Source organism: Melanerpes formicivorus, unplaced genomic scaffold (assembly GCF_026170545.1).
Source record: "Melanerpes formicivorus ecotype bairdi unplaced genomic scaffold, bMelFor1.0.p_v2 SCAF_18, whole genome shotgun sequence".
Lineage (NCBI taxonomy): Eukaryota > Metazoa > Chordata > Aves > Piciformes > Picidae > Melanerpes > Melanerpes formicivorus.
The window spans coordinates 14,051,265-14,071,295 of NW_027142370.1; the positions used below are offsets into that span (position 1 = coordinate 14,051,265).

Below are 20,031 nucleotides of genomic sequence, written 5' to 3' on the forward strand. Positions count from 1 at the left end.
TGCAAAGGTTGAACTGAGCTCCCTCAGCAAGCTTCTCTGTTTTCTCCCATAGATTCCTTAGAAAGAGAGCTTGAGGATTTTTAACTGCAGAGAAGAAGCTTGAGCTGAGTTCCCTCACCAAGCTTCTCTGTTTTCTCCCATAGATTCCTTAGAAAGAGAGCTTGAGGATTTTTAACTTCAGAGAAGCTTGAGCTGAGTTCCCTCACCAAGCTTCTCTGTTTTCTCCCATAGATTCCTTAGAAAAAGAGCTTGAAGATTTTTAACTGCAGAGGAGAAGCTTGAGCTGAGTTCCCTCAACAAGCTTCGCTGCTTGCTTCTATAGATTCCATAGAGAGCTTGAGGGTTTTTAACTTCAGAGAAGTTGTTCAAGCTGAGTGTCCTCAGTAAGATTCTCTGCTTCCTTCCATAGATTTCTTAGAGAGCTTGAGGGATTTTTAACTGTGGAGGAGAAGTTCAGGCTTAGTAGTATTATTAGTATCACTAACTAAGGTTGGAAGAGACCTCAAAGATCATCGAGTCCAACCTGTCACCACAGACCTCATGACTAGAGTAGGGAGGACACTACTGTCTACTGCTGAGTTCCCTCACCGACCTTCAGAGAATCAAAGAATTGTTAGGGTTGGAAGGGACCTCAAGGCTCAGCCAGTTGCAACCCCCCTGCCATGGCCAGGGACACCTCACACTAGAGCAGCCACATCCAGCCTGGCTGCAAAAACCTCCAGGGATGAGGCTTCCACCACCTCCCTGGGCAACCTGTGCCAGTGTCTCACCACCCTCATGGGGAAGAACTTCTTCCTGACATCCAATCTAAATCTACCCATTTCTAGTTTTGTTCCACTCCCCCCAGTCCTATCACTCCCTGACACCCTAAACCATCCCTCCCCAGCTTTCTTGTAGGCCCCTTTAAGACACTGGAAGGCCACAATAAGGTCTCCTTGGAGCCTTCTCTTCTCCAGACTGAACAGCCCCAACTGTCAGTCTGTCCTCACAGGAGAGCATCTCCATACCTCTAATCATCCCTGTGGCCCTTCTCTGGATACATTCCAGGATGTTCAGATCCTTCTTGTACTAGGGGCTCCCGAACTGGACACAATACTCCAGGTGTGGTCTCACCAGAGCAGAGCAGAGGGTGAGAATCCCCTCCCTGGCCCTGCTGGCCACACTTCTCTTGCTGCAGCCCAGGCTCTGCTTGGCTCTCTGGGTCGCGAGTGCACCGCAGTGGCTCACGTTGAGCTTCTCCTCCCGCAACAAGCTTGTCTGCTTTCTCCCCCAGGTTCCTTAGAAAGAGAGCTTGGACGGCATGCAAAGTTGTGAAACACCTGCAGACAGCACGGATGATCCTCTCAGTAGTGGCCTGCGGAGCAAGCGGCAGCCTCGAATAGTGATCATCGGCGCAGGGCTCGCGGGCCTGTCGGCAGCCAAGGCGCTCCTGGAGAGCGGCTTCACGGATGTAACCGTCCTCGAGGCCACTGACCGCATCGGGGGCCGCGTGCAGAGTGTGAAGCTTGGTAAGAGCCACCCCCTGGGTTTGGCTGTCTCCTGCCTGGGTGCTGGGGGTTTGTGTGTGTGTGTGGCTCTCAGCTGGGGTGGCTTTGGGGAGGGGCTTTGTTGGTCTGTGCGCCTGTGCGGCAGGTGATTTGAGCTGGGATGCTGTCAGCAGTGTGAGCGCCTGTGCGGCAGGTGATTTGAGCTGGGATGCTGTCAGCAGTGTGAGCGCCTGTGCGGCAGGTGATTCGAGCAATGTGAATGTGCTGTCAGCAGTGTGAAGCCCTGGGCTCCTGTCAGGATGGGAGAGTCAATAATTCAATCATTATGGTTGGAAAAGACCTTTAAGGTCGTCAAGTCCAACTGTAACCCAGCTGTTGTGACCACTAAATCACCATGCCTACACTCTGCTTCAACACCTTTGGGGATGATGACTCCGCTGCCTCCCTGGTCAGCCTGCTCCAGTGCCTGCCCAGAGAACAGCAACAAAGCTGGGGAGGGGTTTAGAGCACAGCCCTGTGAGGAGAGGCTGAGGGAGCTGGGGTTGCTTAGCCTGGAGAAGAGGAGGCTCAGGGGAGACCTTCTTGCTCTCTACAACTCCCTGAAGGGAGGTTGTAGCCAGGTGGAGGTTGGTCTCTTCTCCCAGGCAACCAGCACCAGAACAAGAGGACACAGTCTCAAGCTGCACCAGGGAGGTTTAGGCTGGAGGTTAGGAAGAAGTTCTTCATAGAAAGAGAGATTGCCCATTGGAATGGGCTGCCCGGGGAGGTGGTGGAGTCACCATCACTGGAGGTGTTTAAGAAGAGCCTGGATGGGGTGCTTGGTGACATGGTTTATTTGGTTAGATAGTGTTGGGTGATAGGTTGGACTTGATGATCTCAAAGGTCTCTTCCAACCCTGTTAATCCTATCCTATCCTATCCTATCCTATCCTATCCTATCCTATCCTATCCTATCCTATCCTATCCTATCCTATCCTATCCTATCCTATCCTATCCTATCCTATTGCAGGAATGAAATTTTCCCTAATATCCAACTTAAGCCTTCCCTGGTGCAACTTAAACCCATTTCCTCTCATCCTATGGCTAGTTACTTGGAAGAAGAGACCAATACCAGCCTTAATCCAACCTCCTTTCAGGAACTCATAGAGGGCAATAAGATCTCTCCTCAGCCTTCTCCAGACCAAACAACCCCAGGTCCTTCAGCTGCTCCTCATATGGTGCCCTCCAAATCCCTCACCAGCCTCATTGCCCTTCTCTGGACACCCTTCAATTCTGGTGCCCAGGACTGAATACAGTGCTCAAGCTGTGGCCTCACCAGGGCTGAGTACAGGGGCACCATCACTTTCCCTACTCCTGCTGGGCACTGGGTTTTGATCCAGGCCAGGATGCCACTCGACTTCTTGGCCACCTGGGCACACTGGTGGCTCATGTTCAGCTGTCCACCAGCACCTCCTAGATCCTTTTCCACCTTACTGCCTTGCAGCCACTCTGCCCCAAGCCTGTAGTGTTGCTTGGGGTGGTTGTGACCAAAGCACAGGACCCGAGACGTGGCTTTGTTAAACCTTGTCTGCCCAGTCTTGTGCATCTCTTTGGAGGGAGGGCTGCTCCAAACCCTGTTTCTATGAAATAAAGACCTTAGTGATTGTTTTCACTTGTACAGGAAGAGCTCTGTGTAACAGGTCTGTGAGAAGCCTTCAGTGACTGAATAGCTGTATCAAGAGAGTTTCCACCAGCTCTTTCCAGCTTGACTCCACCGGGAGCAGTCAGTAAATCTCCTGGCTAGTGACAGGGCTGTCTCTGGGTGACTTGCATCACTTGCCAAGTGGCAAGCCCTGAGCTATTCTGTTTCACAAACCCCATTCATTTCCCTAGAACTAATTTAGTGTGTAAGGGTACTACCCACTGTGAATCAAGCTGCTGGAAAAACCTCCTCAATCTTCCTTTTCATCCCGATCTGCAGCGTTCCTACCTCCGTGGCTTCCCTTCTCAGTGTGCAATAAAGGTGCAGACAGGAGATATTTTAACCCTCTGTCAATTAGAAGCACTTGGAAAACCCCTGCCTGCAGGAGGAGTGGAGCAAACATTGTCCTTTGCAGCACAGCACTCTGTGGAACTTCCCCTGGTACCTAGAAGGGCACTGCCTGTCTCTTCTCCACAGGAGGCCAAAAGCTCCTCTCTTCTACTCAGTTGTCTTCCTGATTTCAATTAACTGCTGCTGTTTCTGATCCCACTTCAGGATTTGTAAGCTCTGGCCTCTTGCTGCCCTCCTTTCTTTGTGTTTGCCAGGTGCTTACATCATTACTATATTTTACTTGATAAACTCCCCACAGTAAATAAACAGCCACGTCCTATGGACCTTTTGGAAGGGAAATGAATGGAGAGGCAATTGGACAAATCTAAGCTCCAGGGTTTGAATAGGGGCACTTCACATTCTGCTGAGACTTGGCATGGAGGTTGGAAGGGGAAGTGTGTCCTTTGCTCACAATGCACTGCATTAAAAATAGCCTCATGGCTGTGAGAGGAGGGAAGTGTGAAAGACCTGAAGTCTTCAGGGAGTGACAGATCATCCTGGCAGTGCACCTGTGAAATGGTTTTGTTGTACTACTGCTGGGACCAGTTCTCTCCCCTTTGGACACCTCCACTGGTTCCTGATATCTTTGCCTTTGCTGGGAATCTCCCTCCTGTTCATTAACACTTCTTTCATGTGAGACAGGAGCAGGTTTCTCAGTCTGGTGGAGCTCTTGCTGTTTATAGAATCATAGAATCACTTTGGTTGGAAAAGACCTCCAAGATCAAGTCCAACCATCAACCCAACACCACCATGGCCAGTATCACAGTATCACAGTATCACAGTATCACTTAGGTTGGAAAGGACCTCGAGGATCATCGAGTCCAACCTGACACCACAGACCCCATGACTAGACCATGGCACCAAGTGCCACGTCCAGTCTCCCCTTGAACGCCTCCAGGGTCGATGACTCAACCACCTCCCTGGGCAACCCATTCCAATGCCGAATGACTCGCTCGGTGAAGAACTTCCTCCTCACCTCGAGTCTGAACCTCCCCTGGCGCAGCTTGAGACTGTGTCCCCTTGTTCTGGTGCTGGTTGCCTGGGAGAAGAGGCCAACTCCCTCCTGGCTACAACCACCTTTCAGGTAGTTGTAGAGGGCAATAAGGTCACCCCTGAGCCTCCTCTTCTCCAGGCTAAACAATCCCAGCTCCCTCAGCCTCTCCTCATAGGGCTTGTGTTCAAGGCCTCTCACCAGCCTTGTTGCCCTTCTCTGGACATGCTCAAGTGTTTCAATGTCCTTCTTAAACTGAGGAGCCCAGAACTGGACACAGGACTCAAGGTGCGGCCTAACCAAAGCAGAGTACAGTAAACCATGTCTCAAAGTGCCATGGCCGCAGGTTTCCTGCACACCCCCCAGAGATGGTGACTCCACCACCCCCCCTGGGCAGCCTGTTCCAGGGCCTGACCACTCCTGCAGGAAATAAATATCCAGTGCAGATTTGCAGGGCAGAGGTCTGGAATCCAAAACTCTTGGTCTTTTAATACCTTTCTTAAAGTGATGAATTGTCCATCTCTTCATTGCTTCAGCAAATTTTCTCATAGAATCATAGATTATTGCACTGTGTGAGTACGGGAAACAGTTCCAGGACCTGCTGGCATGTTTGTTTTTCCTTCCAAAAATCAGGTGCCCTATAAGATAGTGTTGGATGATGGGTTGGACTTGATGATCTCAAAGGTCTTTTCCAACCTGGTCATGTCACTCCACTCCACTCCACTCCACTCCACTCCTCCCCTCCCCTCCCCTCCCCTCCCCTCCCCTCCCCTCCCCTCCCCTCCCCTCCCCTCCTCTCCTCTTCCCCTCCCCTCCCCTCCCCTCCCCTCCCCTCCCCTCCCCTCCCCTCCCCCTCCCCTCCCCTCCCCTCCCCTCCCCTCCTCTTCCCTCCCCTCCCCTCCCCTCCCCTCCCCTCCCCTCCCCTCCCCTCCCCTCCCCTCCCCTCCCCTCCCCTCCCCTCCCCTCCCCTCCCCTCCCTTCCCCTCCCCTCCCCTCCCCTCCCCTCCCCTCCCCTCCCCTCCCCTCCCCTCCCCTCCCCTCCTTTCCTCTTCCCTCCTCTCCTCTCCTCTCCTCTCCTCTCCTCTCCTCTCCTCTCCTCTCCTCTCCTCTCCTCTCCTCTCCTCTCCTCTCCTCTCCTCTCCTCTCCTCTCCTCTCCTCTCCTCTCCTCTCCTCTCCTCTCCTCTCCTCTCCTCTCCTCTCCTCTCCTCTCCTCGAGTCTCCTCTCCTCTCCTCGAGTCTCCTCTCCTCTCCTCGAGTCTCCTCTCCTCTCCTCGAGTCTCCTCTCCTCGAGTCTCCTCTCCTCGAGTCTCCTCTCCTCGAGTCTCCTCTCCTCTCCTCTCCTCTCCTCTCCTCTCCTCTCCTCTCCTCTCCTCTCCTCTCCTCTCCTCTCCTCTCCTCGAGTCTCCTCTCCTCGAGTCTCCTCTCCTCGAGTCTCCTCTCCTCTCCTCGAGTCTCCTCTCCTCTCCTCGAGTCTCCTCTCCTCTCCTCGAGTCTCCTCTCCTCTCCTCGAGTCTCCTCTCCTCTCCTCTCCTCGAGTCTCCTCTCCTCGAGTCTCCTCGAGTCTCCTCTCCTCGAGTCTCCTCTCCTCGAGTCTCCTCTCCTCGAGTCTCCTCTCCTCTCCTCTCCTCGAGTCTCCTCTCCTCTCCTCGAGTCTCCTCTCCTCTCCTCGAGTCTCCTCTCCTCTCCTCTCCTTGAGTCTCCTCTCCTCTCCTCTCCTCTCCTCTCCTCTCCTCTCCTCTCCTCTCCTCTCCTCTCCTCTCCTCTCCTCTCCTCTCCTCTCCTCTCCTCTCCTCTCCTCTCCTCTCCTCTCCTCTCCTCTCCTCTCCTCGAGTCTCCTCTCCTCGAGTCTCCTCTCCTCGAGTCTCCTCTCCTCGAGTCTCCTCTCCTCGAGTCTCCTCTCCTCTCCTCGAGTCTCCTCTCCTCGAGTCTCCTCTCCTCGAGTCTCCTCTCCTCGAGTCTCCTCTCCTCGAGTCTCCTCTCCTCGAGTCTCCTCTCCTCTCCTCTCCTCGAGTCTCCTCTCCTCGAGTCTCCTCTCCTCTCCTCGAGTCTCCTCTCCTCTCCTCGAGTCTCCTCTCCTCGAGTCTCCTCTCCTCTCCTCGAGTCTCCTCTCCTCTCCTCTCCTCTCCTCTCCTCGAGTCTCCTCTCCTCTCCTCGAGTCTCCTCTCCTCGAGTCTCCTCTCCTCGAGTCTCCTCTCCTCTCCTCGAGTCTCCTCTCCTCGAGTCTCCTCTCCTCTCCTCTCCTCTCCTCTCCTCTCCTCTCCGTCTCCTCTCCTCTCCTCTCCTCTCCTCTCCTCTCCTCTCCTCTCCTCTCCTCTCCTCTCCTCTCCTCTCCTCTCCTCGAGTCTCCTCTCCTCGAGTCTCCTCTCCTCGAGTCTCCTCTCCTCGAGTCTCCTCTCCTCTCCTCGAGTCTCCTCTCCTCGAGTCTCCTCTCCTCGAGTCTCCTCTCCTCTCCTCGAGTCTCCTCTCCTCTCCTCGAGTCTCCTCTCCTCTCCTCTCCTCGAGTCTCCTCTCCTCTCCTCGAGTCTCCTCTCCTCTCCTCGAGTCTCCTCTCCTCGAGTCTCCTCTCCTCGAGTCTCCTCTCCTCTCCTCGAGTCTCCTCTCCTCGAGTCTCCTCTCCTCGAGTCTCCTCTCCTCGAGTCTCCTCTCCTCTCCTCGAGTCTCCTCTCCTCTCCTCGAGTCTCCTCTCCTCTCCTCTCCTCGAGTCTCCTCTCCTCGAGTCTCCTCTCCTCGAGTCTCCTCTCCTCTCCTCGAGTCTCCTCTCCTCTCTCTCCTCTCCCTCAAGATTGTAAGTGTAGCAGACAGCAAGCTCCTCCTGCTCCTGCTCTGGCATCTGATGGCTGGCAGGAGGGTTGCATTAACAAGGTGACTGTCACATGCATTATTGATGAGCTCTGCTGCTCTGCAGCAGTCATCTCTACCAGGCTGCCCGTGCTGGGGGGGCAGTGGAGCTTGTGGCACCTTAAATATCCACACGTTTGTGGCTTGATGCTGCACGCTGAAGCACATCTTTGTTTAGGTGCATGTGGGAATCTTTCACAGTCATAGAATGATTTGGGTTGAAAGGGACTTCCAAAGCTCTATTCCAACACCCCTGCAGTCAGCAGGGGCATCCTCCACTAGATCAGGTCGCTCAGAGCCTTCTTGAGCCTGACCTTGAATATCTCCAGGGATGGGGCTTCAACCCCCTCCCTGGGCAACCTGTTGCAGTGTTCCAGCACCCTCACGGTGCAGAATGTGTTCCTCACATCCAATCTAAGTCTCCTCTAATTTCAAACCATTGCCTCTTGTCCTATCACCACAGGCCTTTGTAAACAGTCCCTCTCCAGCCTTATTGTGGGGCCCCTTCAGGTACTGGAAAGCCACTATTAGGTGTCCCCAGAGCCTCAAGGCTGAGAATCACAGAATGGTAGGGGTTGGAAGGGACCACTGAAGATCATCTAGGCCCAGAATACAGAGCTTGAAGGGCAATCAGCATGCTGCTTAGTGAGGAGGTGGTTGTTTGCTTGAGAAGCAGGAGGATACCTGGAGCTTCCCATGGAGGCAGCATCTCATCTGGAGAGCAGCATCTCTTGGAGTCTCCACCTGTTCAACTGTGCTACAGCTTAGTGCTGCAGTGTTGTTCTGCCTGAGCATACATTTACATGTTAAGCAGGCTGTGATGACTGGCAGCTGCATGCTCCTTTCTTCATCAAGCAGCATCCTGTTACCTCTCCTACTTAATCAGGTGCTCACACACCTCTGGAGCAAGCTGCACAGCAGGCTGCTGGCTGGGATGCTGGGAGAACACAGCTTCTGCAGCCTTTGAAACAGCCAGCTTTGGACTTCTGAGAATCTCTAAAAGGGTGGGTGGAGGACACTACCCAAGCTTATTTTTAGCATCTCTTTTCAGCTGCTGAACATCTCCCTGTGCTGTCAGCCCAGTTGTGGCTGTGCTGGGGCTGGGGGGAGGTCAGAGCTCTGGTGCACAGCCAGTTAGTTGTGAGGAGGGGAGAGAGTGGGGCTGACTAAACCCTTTGAGTTTTGCAGGCAGGGATTACAGGTGATGAAAACTAAATGCCTTTGGTGTTTGACCTGGCTGTGCATCTGTTTAAAGAACCTGATTTAAGTTTTCAAAGGCATAAATAATGCAATAGAACCTGTTGACTCATGTGGGGAATGGAAATGCTTCGTTGTGTTGCAGCTAATCTGAGGTGTATTTGTAAAAGACACACAGGTTTGATCACAGGACAAGGTTCAGTATTCAGGCCACTGTCATTATCCCAAGGCAATCCAGTTTCCCCCCCCCTGTATTTCTTGCTGCAGATGCTTTTCTTTCTGTATTCATAGAATCACAGAATGGTTTGGGCTGGAAGGGACCTTATAGATCATCTAGTTCCTTGGCATTAGCAGGGACACACCTTCCACTAGACCAGGTTGCTCTGGGTACCCAGCTCCTCCTCTTGAATACAGGGGACATTTGAAGTCTTTAAGTACTCTATCCTGTCCCTACAACTTGAATATTTCTGTAAGTATCTTTCTATGTCCTTTTTGCAGTAGTGCACTGTGGCTCTTACAGCTCTTTCCCTTCACGACCACCTGGCTGGTGCTGCAGCACCACCAGTGCATTCTCTGCTTCCTGGTCATGTTAAGTGCAGCTTATAGAATCATTAAGGTTGCAAAAGATCACTAAGATCAAGCCCAGCCTTCTACCTAACACCTCCAGGTCTCCTAGACCATGTCCCAAAGTGCCACAGCTGCTTGTTTCTTGAACACCTCCAGGGATGGTGAATCCACCACCTCCCTGGGCAGCCTATTCCAATGCTGACCACTCTTGTAGGAAAGAAGCTCTTCCTAATATCCCACTTAAACATTCCCCTGGCACAGGTTTAGAGGAAATGGCTTAGGAAAGTGACATAGCAGGGACAAAGCAGTTAGGAACAGCCATGGTAAGTACTGGGAACCCAAAAGATTCTGAATTTCACCTTAAGTTTCAGAGGTTTGTCACTGAGGGAGGTGGTGTGGGGGGATACCTTTATTGGAAACACAGAATCACAGAGTTGTTAGGGTTGGAAGGGACCTCAAGGATCATCCAGTTCCAACCCCTCACACTACAGCAGGTTGCTCACAGCCTGGCCTTAAAAACCTCCAGGGATGAGGCTTCCACCACCTCCCTGGGCAACCTGTGCCAGGGTCTCACCACTCTCATGGGGAAGAACTTCTTCCTAACATCCAATCTGCATCTACCCATTTCTATTTTCATTCCATTTCCCCCCAGTCCTATCACTCCCTGACAGCCTACAAAGTCTCTATCCAGCTTTCTTGTAGCCCCCTTCAGATACTGGAAGGCCACAATTAGGTCTCCTGGGAGCCTTCTCTTCTCCAGACTGAACAGCCCCAACTCTCTCAGTCTGTCCTCATAGGAGAGGTGCTGCATACCTCTAATCATCCTCGTGGCCCTTCTCTGGACACCTTCCAGCATCCCATCCTTTGAGCACTCTCTAAGCATGTCTCCTGGAGGACTGGTTTGAAGAGCAGAGAGAGCTGTGAGTGATGTTCAGAAGCGTTGAGCAGTTGCTGTGGTTTCTTTAGGGTGGAGCGTTGCGCGCTGTCGGATGAACGCTGAGTGTCCTTGCTTGGTTCTCCCGCAGGGCACGCCACTTTTGAACTGGGAGCTACGTGGATTCATGGTTCACATGGAAACCCAGTCTATCATCTAGCAGAAGACAATGGTTTGCTTGAAGAGACTACTGATGGCGAGAGAAGCGTGGGCCGGATCAGCCTTTACTCCAAGAACGGGGTGGCTTACCACCTCACCAACAATGGGCAGAGGATCCCGAAGGATGTGGTTGAAGAATTCAGTGATTTATACAACGAGGTTGGTACTCAGCTGCTCTCTCACCTTGCAGATTGGCCTCAACCACCTGGACTCCAGGGCCGTTCTAATGCTCTGGGTGCTGGGCAAAGGTAGAGAACCTGTGATATGGAACTGTAGACTCATTGGATAGGATAGGATAGGACAGGATAGGATAGGATAGGATAGGATAGGATTGAATAAGATAGGACTGAATAGGATAGGATTGAATAGGATAGGATAGAATATGATAGGATAGAATAGAATGGGTTAGGATAGAATAGAATAGAATAGAATAGAATAGAATAGAATAGAATAGAATAGAATAGAATAGAATAGAATAGAACAGAATTAACCAGGTTGGAAAAGACATCAAGTCCAACCTATCACCCAACACCATCTAATCAACTAAACCATGGCACCAAGCACCCCATCCAGTCTCTTCCTAAACACCTCCAGTGATGGTGACTCCACCACCTCCCTGGGCAGCACATTCCAATGTCTAATCTCTCTTTCTGTGAAGAACGTCTTCCTAACATCCAGCCTAAACCTCCCCTGGCACAGCTTGAGGCTGTGTCCTCTTGTTTTGAGGTTTCTGTTGAGGTGGGAAGGACCTTTAAGACTGATGAGGCCAACCATTAACCCAACACTGCCAAGTCCACCACTAAACCATGTCCCTCAGTTCCATATTTACATGTTGTTTTAATACTTCCAGGGAAAATGATTCCATGCTATTTAAAGTGTCAGGTCTAGGGGGACTGGGGGGAATGGAACAAAACTAGAAATGGGTAGATTCAGATTGGATGTTAGGAAGAAGTTCTTCCCCATGAGAGTGGTGAGAGACTGGCACAGGTTGCCCAGGGAGGTGGTGGAAGCCTCATGCCTGGAGGCCAGGCTGGATGTGGCTGTGGGCAACCTGCTGTAGTGTGAGGTGTCCCTGCCCATGGCCAGTCCCTTCCAACCCTGACAATTCTATGATTCTATGATTCCAGGGTTTAACCACTGTTTCAGTAAAGAATTTTTTCCTAATGTCCAACCTAAACTTCTCCTGGTGTGAGTTGAGGTTGTTTCCTCTTGTCCTGTCACTTGATACATGGGAGAAGAGTTGTCCCTGTAGTGAGAGTGCCAAAGCTGAAGGCAGTACTCAAGGTACAGCCTCATCAATGCTGAGTACAGGGGGACAATCCCTGCCCTGGTCCTGCTGGTCACACTGTTCTTGATACAGGCCAGGATGCAGTTGGCCTTCCCAGAAGCACAGAATACATCTGGTTGGAGGAGACCTCAAAGACCATTCAGCCCAACCCTCAATCCAGTACTGAAGAGTCTTGGCTACCTGGGCACATGTTGGTTCATCTTTGTAGAATCATAGAATCAATAAGGTTGGAAAAGACCTCACAGGTCATCAAGTCCAACCTATCATAGTATCATAGTATCATTCAGGGTTGGAAGGGACCACAAGGATCATCTAGTTCCAACCCCCCTGCCATGGGCAGGGACACCCCACACTACATCAGGCTGGCCAGAGCCTCATCCAGCCTGGGCTTAAACACCTCCAGGGACAGGGTCCCAACCATCTCCCTGGACAACCCATTCCAGGGTTTCACCACTCTCATGGGGAAGAACTTCCTCCTCACCTCCAGCCTGAATCTCCCCACCTCCAGCTTCATTCCATTCCCTCTAGTCCTATCACTACCTGAGATCCTGAGAAGTCCTTCCCCAGCCTTCCTGTAGGCCCCTCTCAGATACTGGGAGGCCACAATTAAGTCACCTGGGAGCCTTCTCTTCTGCAGACTGAACCTGTCACATAAGACTTCATGACTACTAAATCATGGCACCAAGTGCCACATCCAATCCCCTCTTGAATACCTCCAGGGATGGTGACTCCACCACCTCCCTGGGCAGCACATTCCAATGGCTAACAACTCTCTCTGGGAAGAACTTTCTCCTCACCTCCAGCCTAAACTTCCCCTGGTGCAGCTTGAGACTGTGTCCTCTTGTTCTGGTGCTGATTGCCTGGGAGAAGAGACCAACCCCCACCTGGCTACAATCTCTTTTCAGGTAGTTGCAGAGAGCAAGAAGGTCTCCCCTGAGCCTCCTCTTCTCCAGGCTAAACAGCCCCAGCTCCCTCAGCCTCTCCTCACAGGGCTGTGCTCAAGGCCTGTCCCCAGCCTTGTTGCCCTTCTCTGGACACCTTCAAGAGTCTCAATGTCCTTCTTAAACTGAGGGGCGCAGAACTGGACACAGGACTCATGCTGCTGTTGATTAGCACCCCCAGGTCCTTTTCCATCAGGCACTTTCCAGCCACTCTGCTCCAAGCCTGGAGTGTTCACGGGGTTTGTTGTGACCCAAGTGCAGGCCCCAGCACTTGGCCTTGTTGAACATCATCCCATTGGCCTCAGCTCATCAATCCAGCCCGGCCAGGTTCTTCTCTCAAGCCTTCCCACTCTTAAGCAGATCAACACTTCCAACCCAACTTGGTGTTGTCTGCAAACTTACTGAGAGTGCACTCAGTCCCCTCCTCCAGATGACTAATGAAGGTAGTGAAGAGAAGTGGCCCAAAATATCTTTAGTTCCTTTGCAGCACATCAACCTCTGGTTTGCTCTCATCTGCGTAACTGTGGCCCACTTGTCCCTGCCGTGGGATTAAGTCACTGCTGCCAGCATGAACAATCTTTCCATATTTGTCATCCATGTAATCACTTCCAGCAACTATTGCTGGGGAGATCCAGTCATTTGCTTTAGAAAGTTGTTCCTTGACTGAAAGGGTGAAGGAGAGATCAAATTACTAAACAAAGTGGAGCGTAAAAACCTTAGCAACCACCAGCTAAATATTGTAGGCCTGTGACGTTTTATTGCTGCCCTAAATACCATGGTGTGTGCCAAAGCAGCCCAGTGTCCAGGAACTGCAACTCTTCTTACATCAGAAGGAAAGGAAAGGAACATCTTTTCTGGTAGACTCAGAGCAGTGTGGACTTCAGCTGATGGTTATTTTAGCTTTTGTTGGATGCTCGGTGATGTCCTCTTCACGCAGTCACGGAGTGCCAGGTTGGAAGGGACCCCAAGGATCACCTGGTCCAACCTTTCCAGGTCATAGTATCATAGAATCATAGTATCAGTCAGGGTTGGAAGGGACCACAAGGATCACCTGGTCCAACCTTTCCAGGTCATAGTATCATAGAATCATAGTATCAGTCAGGGTTGGAAGGGACCACAAGGATCATCTAGTTCCAACCCCCCTGCCATGGCCAGGGACACCCCACACTAGATCAGCCTGGCCAGAGCCTCAGCCAGCCTGGGCTTAAACACCTCCAGGGATGGGGCCTCAACCACCTCCCTGGACAACCCATTCCAGGGCTTCACCACTCTCATGGGGAAGAACTTCCTCCTCACTTCCAGCCTGAATCTCCCCACCTCCAGCTTCATTCCATTCCCCCTAGTCCTATCACTGCCTGACATCCTGAGCAGTCCCTCCCCAGCCTTCCTGTAGCCCCCTTCAGATACTGGAAGGCCACAATGAGGTCACCTGGGAGCCTTCTCTTCTCCAGACTGAACAGCCCCAGCTCCTTCTGTCTGTCCTCATAGGAGAGGTGCTCCAGCCCTCTGATCATCCTCATGTCCCTTCTCTGGACACCTTCCAGCACCTCCAGATCCCTCTTGTAATGTGGGCTCCAGAACTGGAGGCAGTACTCCAGGTGGGGTCTCAGCAGAGCTGAGCAGAGGGGGAGGATCACCTCCCTTGCCCTGCTGGCCACACTTCTCCTGATGTAGCCCAGGATCTGATTGGCTTTGTGGGCTGCAAGTGCACACTGAGAGCTCCTGTTGAGCTTCTCCTCCCCCAGCACCCTCAAGTCTCTCTCCTCAGGGCTACTTTCCAGCCAGTCCCTGCCCAGCCTCGACTTGTGCCTGGGGTTGCCTCAACCCAAATGCAGGACCCTGCACTTGGTCTTGTTATGTCATGAGCTGGCCCAGCAGCCTGTCAAGCTGAGGCTTAAAATTGCCTAGTGTAGGGGAATCCACTGCTTCCCCTGGGAGATGATTCTGAGGTCTCACTGTTCTCATGGGCAAACAGTTTCTCCGGGAGTCCAACGAGACTCCCCAGCAACTTGTCCCTATCATCCCTTGACTTCTCCATGGGACTCCTTGTAGCAGGGATTCTCCATCCTCCTGATATCCACCCTCTCTGTACTGGTTCCTCTTCAGCTTAGTGCAGACAAGAGCATCAGTATGTTACAGAATAACCGAATAGGAACAAAACCCCAACCAACTAGAGACACAGAACCTGAACACACCAAACAGAAGCCTGCAAGATGGAAATGAAGATGAAAGTCCAGTGGAAAGATTAACCCCTGCTAAAAAAAAACAAACAGCAAGCCAGTGTTAGATGAAAATGGCCAAATTTATGTTGATATAACCTGGTACTGGTGTTCTCATCTGCTGTTCCCTTCTCAGGGAAAATGGGGTGACTTACTGATCTGTGCTGGGCACAGCAGAGTGAGAGAGCTGATTCCGCTTTCTCTGAGACATCAACTGGAGTACTGGGTCCAGCTCTAGGTCCCCCAACACAAGAGAGACATGGAACAGCTGGAGTGGGTCCAGAGGAGAGCCACAAAGGTGATCAGAAGCCTGGAGAATCTTTCCTATGAAGACAAGCTGAATGATTTGGGGCTGTTCAGCCTGGAGAAGAGAAGGCTCCAGGGAAACCTTATAGCAGCATTTCAACATCTGAAGGGGACCTACAGGGTGGCTGGGGAGGGACTGCATAGAAAAGCCTGTGGTGATAGCATGAGGGGCAATGGGTTGAAACTGGAGCAGGGGAGATGTAGGTTGGACATCAGGAGAAAGCTCTTCACAATGAGAGTGGTAAAATAATGCAGCAAGTTGGCCAAGGATGTGGTGGGGGCCCCATCCCTCTGGAGACATTCAAGATCAAACCAAATGTGTCCCTGTTGGAGGTATCCCTCCTGACTGCAGGGGGGTTGGTCAAGATGACTTTTGAGCAACCCACTGCAGTCTGTGAAGCTGTGATTGGTGTTGGTTCTATCTGCTTTCCATGGAAAGATTAGGCCCCAGGCAGAGTGAAGTGAAAGGAGGAGGCATGGCATAATGAATTCTGATTAACTAATCCAAATTATTCCCCACACTTTTATACTGTCACTTATGAAATACATTTATGGAGGTGAGTACAGAACCTCTCATCCTCCAGGTGATGTGATTCATTCCAGGAAATGGGATCTCTCAGTGCATTATGTAAATGGCAGGAACTTTATTGTTTAACAGAGTCCCTGGGGCAGTGAGGTTGTGGAGTCTCCTTCTCTGGAGAGATTCCAAACCCACCTGGACATTGTTGTCCTGGGCAAGCTGCTCTGGGTTGCTTAGTAGGAGAGTTGGACTGGATGATCTCCAGAGGTCCCTTCCAACCCACACTATTCTGTGTTTCCATCATTTCCATCAGGCCAAGCCTAAACCCTCCAGATTTTCATCTTGACAATGAACTCCACCACCTTTGATGCTTGGCAGAGCATCTAGACTCAGGTTGCTCTTCATGTTTAAAAATATGCCCATGAACACTTAGGAAGCCACTTGGAGCCTGTAAAGCATGATCAAGAAATGAGTGGGGAACAGAAAAAGAGGAACCTTTCTTCTTGTTGTTTTGTTTGTTTGTTTGGTTTTGTTTGAAATAACACTGTTCTGGGCCTCAGAACTGGTATCTGTGATGGGATGGCACAAAAAGACTTGATGGGGTGCTTGGTGCTATGGTTTAGTTGGTTAGATGGCGTTGGATGATAGGTTGGATGTGATGATCTTGAAAGTCTCTTCCAACCTGGTCTTGTTTCCCTTCCCTTCCCTTCCCTTCCCTTCCCTTCCCTTCCCTTCCCTTCCCTTCCCTTCCCTTCCCTTCCCTTCCCTTCCCTTCCCTTCCCTTCCCTTCCCTTCCCTTCCCTTCCCTTCCCTTCCCTTCCCTTCCCTTCCCTTCCCTTCCCTTCCCTTCCCTTCCCTTCCCTTCCCTTCCCTTCCCTTCCCTTCCCTTCCCTTCCCTTCCCTTCCCTTCCCTTCCCTTCCCTTCCCTTCCCTTCCCTTCCCTTCCCTTCCCTTCCCTTCCCTTCCCTTCCCCATTCCATTATCATTTCAGTTTTGGAGAGGAGTAGTTGGATTAAAGGAACCTTGTTATGGAAAGAATTCAGCAACCTGTGGCAGAGATAGAGTTTTTCTTGGCCAAAAGCCAGTGGAGATAATTCATCTGAGTTCTCAAAGACTGGATTAGGCTCCCCAGGGAGATGGTTGAATCTCCTTCCCTGGAGGTGTCTAAAGGCAGCAGAGGACAGACTGAAGGAGTTGGGGCTGTTCAGTCTGCAGAAGAGAAGGCTCCCAGGTGACCTCATTGTGGCCTTCCAGTATCTGAAGGGGGCTACAGGAAGGCTGGGGAAGGACTTTTCAGGATCTCAGGTAGTGATAGGACTAGGGGGAGTGGAATGAAGCTGGAGGTGGGGAGATTCAGGCTGGAGGTGAGGAGGAAGTTCTTCCCCATGAGAGTGGTGAAGCCCTGGAATGGGTTGTCCAGGGAGGTGGTTGAGGCCCTGTCCCTGGAGGTGTTTAAGCCCAGGCTGGATGAGGCTGTGGCCAGGCTGATCTAGTGTGGGGTGTCCCTGGCCATGGCAGGGGGGTTGGAACTGGATGATCCTTGTGGTCCCTTCCAACTCTGACTGATACTATGATGCTATGATACTATGATACTAGATGTGGTGCTGAGGGCCATGGTCTAGCACCAGCCTTGGCAGAGTTAGAGAATGGTTGGACTTGGATGATCTGAAAGGTCTTTACCATGCAAAATGATTCTGTGATCTGAACAACTTTTTCATCTCACTGGATTGCAAAGAGAACCAGGGGAAACAGAGTTGACAGGTGAGACGTGTGCAGGGAGATTAACAGCAGCTGAGACTGGAACAGGGAGAGGGAGGGAGTGAAAACGCTGTGGTGAACAGCATCATTGATGCAAGTGGAACACCTCCATGCTCATCCTGTCTCACAGATGAGAGGAAAATCTCCAGCCAGGGAGGGTGTCAGAGGCAGGCAGGCTCTGAAATGAGGAGAGAATACAAAGATGAGAGCTTGCTTAGCTTGGAGGTGCAGCTGATAAGATAAAGGCAGCGTCAGTGTGCTGGTGTTTTAGGAATGATTAATTGGGGAAATCAAGCCTCTTTAAAGGGTTTTAGGTTGTGTTTTTTTTTTCCTTACAGCCCCAGAAAGGGGACAGGCAGTGACATGAGAGCAGCACATTAAAAGTTAATCTTCTTTACACAACACCTAATTAGCTTATCGTTGCCACAGGATATCTTTATCGCTAGGAGACGGAGAAGGCTTTCACACTTAGGCGTTGTAAAAATGTCCACAGCTACTCCCTGCCAGAAAAAATATGTGAGGGACAGGTTCAGCCAAGAAGAGGACATCAGCCAGCCTCTAGCTGCTGTTGCTGGGGAGGTGATTGCTCTCTTTTCCTTCGCAGTGAGCTGGAGTTTCTCCCAGGGGTGGCTCATCACGGAATGGTAGAATGCTAGGGGTTGGAAGCTCATCAAATCCAACCCCCTACCAGAGCAGGATCACCTAGGGCAGGTCACACAGGAGCACATCCAGGTGGATTTTGAAAGTCTCCAGAGAAGGAGACTCCACAACCTCTCTGGGCAGCCTGTTCCAGCGGTCCAGCACCCTCACCCTTAAGTGTCTCCTCACGTTGAGGTGGAACTTCCTGGGTTCCAGCTAGTACCTTCTCCTATCACTGGGCACCACCATAAAGATCCTTTTGTCTTGACACCCAGCCCTCAGATATTTATAGTAATTGATTAGATCCCCTCTCAGCCTTCTCCAGACCAAACAGCCCCAGGTCTCTCAGCCTTTCTTCATAGGAGAGATGTTCAAGTGCCTTCATCATCTTTGTAGCTGTCTGTTGGACTCTCTCCAGTAGTATCACAGAATCACCAAGGTTGGAAGAGACCTCAAAGATCATCAAGTCCAACCTGTCACCACAGACCTCAAGACTAGACCATGGCACCAAGTGCCACATCCAATCCCCTCTTAATCACCTCCAGGGATGGTGACTCCACCACCTCCCTGTCTCTCCTGAACTGGGGTTTTGTTGAGCTCCTTGTCCCAGCCTGTTTGGCCTGTTAGATTGGACCATCTGTGGTGATTTCATAGAGCTGAGTGGAGGTCTCCCCTGTGCTGCTGTGTAGGAAAAGTCTGGGCATGAAAGTGAGCTGTGTGATCTCCTGAAAGTCTCCAGTGAAAAAAGATGGTATGGAACAGTGACAAGCGGAGTCCCTCAGGGATCAGTCCCGGGACCTGTCTTGTTCAACATCTTTGTGGGTGACATGGACAGTGGCATTGAGTGCACCCTCAGCAGGTTTGCTGATGACACCAAGCTGTGTGGTGCAGCAGACACGCTGGAGGGAAGGGAGGCCATCCAGAGGGACCTGGACAGGCTGGAGAGGTGGGCACAAGCCAACCTCATGAAGTTCAATAACAGCAAGTGCAGGGTCCTGCATCTGGGTTGAGGCAATCCCAGGCACAAATACAGGCTGGGCAGTGACTGGCTGGAAAGTAGCCCTGAGGAGAGAGACTTGGGGGTGCTGGTGGACAAAAAGCTCACCAGGAGCTCTCAGTGTGCACTTGCAGCCCACAAAGCCAATCAGATCCTGGGCTGCATCAGGAGAAGTGTGGCCAGCAGGTCAAGGGAGGTGATCCTCCCCCTCTACTCAGCCCTGGTGAGACCCCACCTGGAGTACTGTGTCCAGTTCTGGAGCCCCTATTACAAGAGGGGTGTAGAGGTGCTGGAGCGTGTCCAGAGAAGGGCCAGGAGGATGAGCAGAGAGCTGGAGCACCTCTCCTGTGAGGACAGACTGAAGGAGTTGGGGCTGTTCAGTCTGCAGAAGAGAAGGCTCCCAGGTGACCTCATTGTGGCCTTCCAGTATCTGAAGGGGGCTACAGGAAGGCTGGGGAGGGACTGCTCAGGATCTCAGGTAGTGATAGGACTAGGGGGAATGGAATGAAGCTGGAGGTGGGGAGATTCAGGCTGGAGGTGAGGAGGAAGTTCTTCACCATGAGAGTGGTGAAACCCTGGAATGTGTTGTCCAGGGAGGTGGTCGAGGCCCCGTCCCTGGAGGTGTTTAAGAGCAGGCTGGATGAGGCTCTGGCCAGGCTGATGTAGTGTGGGGTGTCCCTGCCCATGGCAGGGGGGTTGGAACTAGATGATCCCTGTGGTCCCTTCCAACCCTGAAGGAAACTATGAAACTATGAAACACAAGTACCAAGTGCCTCAGTGCAGCAGGCATGTGGCTTCGGGAGCCTTTTCCTCTGCCACCTTAGGTGCAGAGCATGTCTCTCTTTACACCTGCTGAGCCTGCCTGATGCATTTCTGGTTTGTGTTTTGTCAAGTCCCTTACTCCTTCAGGACTTTCTCTTAATTTTCACTAGAGTCTATTCTGTCATTATTGGTTTTTTTCATTCCTGGCTGGCCAAGAGTCTCTTGATTTCCCTGGTGATGAAATGGATGCTGGGGAGGAGCAGTAGCAATTTGCTATTCAGTTCATAGATTCATAGAATGATTTGGGTTGGAAGGGACCTTAAAGGTCACCTAGGTCCAAGCCACCTGCCATTGGCA

General features: G+C 51.7%; 1 protein-coding gene across 1 annotated transcript in view; it reads left to right on the forward strand.

Annotated features, from left to right (window-relative positions):
- Positions 1 to 20,031, forward strand: part of SMOX (spermine oxidase) — a 92,646-nt gene that overhangs the window by 44,153 nt on the left and 28,462 nt on the right. Inside the window, exons 2-3 of the mRNA XM_068149687.1 lie at positions 1,274 to 1,508; positions 10,177 to 10,403. Coding sequence (XP_068005788.1) covers positions 1,301 to 1,508; positions 10,177 to 10,403 — 435 coding nt within the window. The 5' untranslated portion in view covers positions 1,274 to 1,300. The remainder of the gene's footprint in view (positions 1 to 1,273; positions 1,509 to 10,176; positions 10,404 to 20,031) is intronic.